This window comes from Lactuca virosa, chromosome 2 (genome assembly GCF_052849685.1).
Source record: "Lactuca virosa cultivar CGN04683 chromosome 2, Lactuca_virosa_CGN04683_v6, whole genome shotgun sequence".
In the NCBI taxonomy this organism is placed as follows: domain Eukaryota; kingdom Viridiplantae; phylum Streptophyta; class Magnoliopsida; order Asterales; family Asteraceae; genus Lactuca; species Lactuca virosa.
In genome coordinates this window covers 303,977,233-303,981,343 of record NC_136427.1, presented here as the reverse complement: position 1 = coordinate 303,981,343, position 4,111 = coordinate 303,977,233, and the positions used below count along the sequence as shown (strand labels likewise).

Sequence of the window (4,111 nt, the reverse complement as noted above, 5' to 3'; positions counted from 1 at the left end):
CGCCAATAAAATGTATGAACAACCAAAAGAGGGCGGAAATGGTCCCATAAAGTCAATACCCCATACATCAAATATCTCACACACTAAAATGGGAGTAAGGGGCATTTGATTCCTAGAGCTTAAGGACCCGAATTTTTGGCACTTTTCGCAATGTGCACAAAACACATAAGAATCATGAAATATAAAAGGCCAAAAGAATCCGCTATCTAGAACTTTCCTAGCTGTCCTTTGGGGTCCAAAGTGACCACTACAAGCATAAGAATGGCAAAAATTAAGGAGAGATTGTACCTCTTTTTGCTCAACACACCTTCGGATCATTTGATCTGCACAGTACTTCCAAAGGTACGGCTCGTCCCAAATGTATCGCTTGGCTTCCTTCTTGATTTTATCTTTTTGCCAACGGGATGAATCTGGGGGAAATTGACTTGTGACCAAATAATTGACGATATCTGCATACCATGGTGCTTCTTTGGCTACAAATAGATGCTCGTCTGGAAATGTGTCACAGATTGGTATAACATCTTCGGGTGATACAATGCAGCTTAGATGATCCGCAACTAAATTCTCCTTTCCACTCTTGTCTTTGATCTCAATATCGAACTCTTGCAAAAGCAGCATCCACCGTATTAACCTCGGCTTCGAATCTTTCTTTGTAAGTAAGTGCTTTATGGCTGCATGGTCCGAATATATGATCACTTTAGTTCCAAGGAGGTACTGTCAGAACTTCTCTAGAGCAAAGACAATAGCAAGAAACTCTTTCTCCGTTGTGGTGTAGTTGCCTTGTGCACTATTAAGGGTCTTTGATGCATAGTAGATGACATGATGTGCTCGGTCAACCTTTTGTCCCAAAACCGCCCCAACCGCGGTATTGCTAGCATCGCACATGATCTCGAATGGAAGATCCCAATTAGGCGGATGTCAACAAGTCTTTTAAACGATCAAATGCCTTCTTACATTCATCATCAAACTCAAAATCAGCCTCCTTTTGTAGCAGTCGACACATCGACACCGTGATTTTGGAAAAATCTTTGATGAACCGCCGATAGAAACCTGCATGGCCAAGAAACGAACGAACTTCCCGAACATTTGTCGGGTAAGGAAGACTCTTGATAACATCTATCTTAGCTTTGTCAACTTCCAAGCCTTTTTGGGACACAATATGACCTAAAATCAATCTTTGTCCACCATGAAATGGCATTTTTCATAGTTAAGCACAAGGTCTGTGTCAATGCACCTTTGCAAAATTTTTGTTAGATTGCTTAAACATTCATCAAAGGAGTTTCCATAGACAGTGAAGTCATCCATGAAAACTTCAATGATGTTTTCAACATATTCAGAAAAAATGCTCACCATGCATCTCTGAAATGTCGCGGGTGCATTCCATAGACCAAAAGGCATACGCCTATAAGCAAATGTGCCAAAGGGACAAGTGAAGGTGGTTTTCTCTTTGTCTTCCGGGGCTACCGGAATTTGATGAAAACCCGAGAAACCATCCAAACAACAGTAATGAGATTTACCCGCCAATCTCTCTAACATTTGGTCAATAAATGGCAAGGGAAAATGGTCTTTTCTCATTGAGGCATTCAACTTTCTATATTCAATACAAACCCTCCACCCGTTTTGCACACGGGTTGGCACCAAATCTCCCTCGGAATTTTTGACAACTGTGACACCGGCTTTTTTCGGGACTACCTGAATGGGGCACACCCATTTACTGTTTGAGATAGGGTAGATCATACCTGCATCCAAAAGATTCATGATTTCTTTCTTTACCACCTCCATCATGGGTGGATTCAATCTCCTCTGCGCCTCTCGAGTTGGTTTGAAGTCTTCCTCTATTAGAATCTTATGCATACACAAGGAAGGGCTCAACCCTTTTATATCAGCAATCGTCCACCCAATAGCTTTCTTATACTTTTTCAACAAGGTTACCAACTCATCTTCTTCTGCAATAGACAGCTTGTTGAAAATTATCACCGGTAATGTCTTTTTCTCTCCAAGATAGGCATACTTGAGATGGTCGGGAAGAGCCTTCAACTCAAGAGTCGGTGGTTGTACTATGGAGGGGAGAAGTTTTGGATTGGAACTCTTTAGCTTCATGTGTGGTGGTTCAACTCTCATGGGTTGTGCTTTTTCCAAGGAATTGATTACTTCAATCAATTCATCCTCCAATGCGTACTTGTCAGCCAAATTCTTAATCCCTGTCTCATCAAAGTGTTTGCTCAAGATGGTGGTTAGCACATCTTGGCTTGACATCTCAAAGAAATCATTAGTACATGTATCAATAACATATATGAAGTTTAAAGAATGAATATCACTAGGATAACGCATGGATTCAAAGATATTAAAGTTAATCACCTCACCATCGAACTCCATGGACAAAGTACCATTGGCTACATCTATTTTTGTTTTTGCGGTACTCATAAAAGGTCTCCCCAAAAGGATGGAGTTCGATTGTGGGGTGTTTTCATCACCCATATCCAAAACATAAAAGTCAGCGGGAAATACAAGTTCATTAACTTGCACTAACACGTCCTCCAATACACCTTTCGGGTGTACGAAAGACCGATCGGCAAGTTGAATGATAACTCTGGTTTTTGATAAAGGACCAATTCCCATTGTCTTATAGCTTGAATAGGGTAAAACATTGATTAATGCTCCAACATCAAGCATGGCACGTGGTACAAAAAGGTTACCCATTTTACAAGGAACCGTGAAAACACCCGGGTCCTTGCATTTTTTGGTAGCCGCTTTTGTAATACGGCTGAGACATTTTCACAAACTTTCACAGTTTGATTTCCTTTAAGCTTTTTCTTAGATGTGCAAAGTTCCTTGAGGAACTTAGCATATCTAGGAATCTGTGTAATAGCATCTAAAAGAGGGATATTGATTTCAACCTTTCGAAACATGGCCATGATTTCATCATCTTCTCGCTCTCTTTTGGTGCTTGCCAACCTTGAAGGAAATGGAGCTGGTGTGACTTTCACTTCGGTCTCTATGGGCTTCTTTGACTTGGAAGTACTTTTCCTTTCCTCTTCTTTGATAGCTTCTTCCACCTCTATCTCATTCTCTTCCTCTTCTTCATCCGACATCTTTGGACCTTCATAGCTTTTCCCACCTCTTAAAGTAATGGCACAAGCATTGTGTTTCGGGTTCTTCTCCGTTTGAGATGGTAGCTTGCCTTGTGACTCCATCTTACTTACGGATTGAGCAAGTTGTGACACTTGTTTCTCCAAGCTTTTTATGCTTGCCTTGGTTTCTTGTTGGAAGCTTTGAGTGCTTGTGGCAAGGCTTTTCACTATGTCCTCTAAGGACATATTTGATGAACCCGCTTGTTGAGGAGGGTGTTGTGGCTGCCTTGGCTGGTAATTTTAAGGTTGGAAGGGTGGTCTTTGTTGATTTTGAGGAAATGGTGATCTTTGCTGGTATTGATATGATTGATTTGACTGATAATTTCCTTGTTGGTTTCCTCCCCAACCCTGATTATTGTTCCATCTCTGATCACCTCGTGGTTGCTCATAACCTCTATGATTTGACCCGGAATAGCCTCCCATGACTTTTGCTTCTTCATAATCTTCCTCTTGGAGTTGTGGGCACATATCGGTTGGATGCCCCACTTGAGTGCAAATACCGCACGGGCGGGGTGTGGGCTGCACACCTTTGTATTTGGCCAACATCATTACTACTTTTGTGAGCTCGGACAATTGAGCTTCAATCTGAGGAGTTTGAACTTTCTTTACACCTCGGGGTGCATCTGTGTACCATTCTTCATCATGGCTTGAATGTTTGGAATCTTCAGACATGTTCTTGATTAGATTGTGAATCTCGGTTGGGGTCTTATCGGGTAAAGATCCGCCACTAGAAGCATTGAGAAGTCTTCTTTCCATTGGGGTCATGCCTTCAATAAAGTACTGTAGGAGCTGATACTCGATAATCCCGTGCTTTGGACAACAGGCACATGGTTTCTTAAATCTTTCCCAATATGTGTGGAAAGCTTCTCTTTTGTGTTGCTTGATCCTGATAATTTCCCTCCGTAGGGTCAAAGCTTTCATTTCGGGAAAGTACTTATCCAAGAACAACCGTGCAAGGTCTACCCAAGTAGTCACCGTCC

At 41.7% G+C, this 4,111-nt stretch overlaps 1 protein-coding gene across 1 annotated transcript; it reads right to left on the bottom strand.

Moving 5' to 3' along the window:
* Nucleotides 1-1,170: 1,170 nt before the first annotated feature.
* On the bottom strand, nt 1,171-2,619 carry LOC145158735 (uncharacterized). The gene has a single exon (XM_079077592.1). The coding sequence runs from the start codon at nt 2,617-2,619 to the stop codon at nt 1,171-1,173; it is 1,449 nt and encodes a 482-aa protein (XP_078933718.1).
* Nucleotides 2,620-4,111: the final 1,492 nt, after the last annotated feature.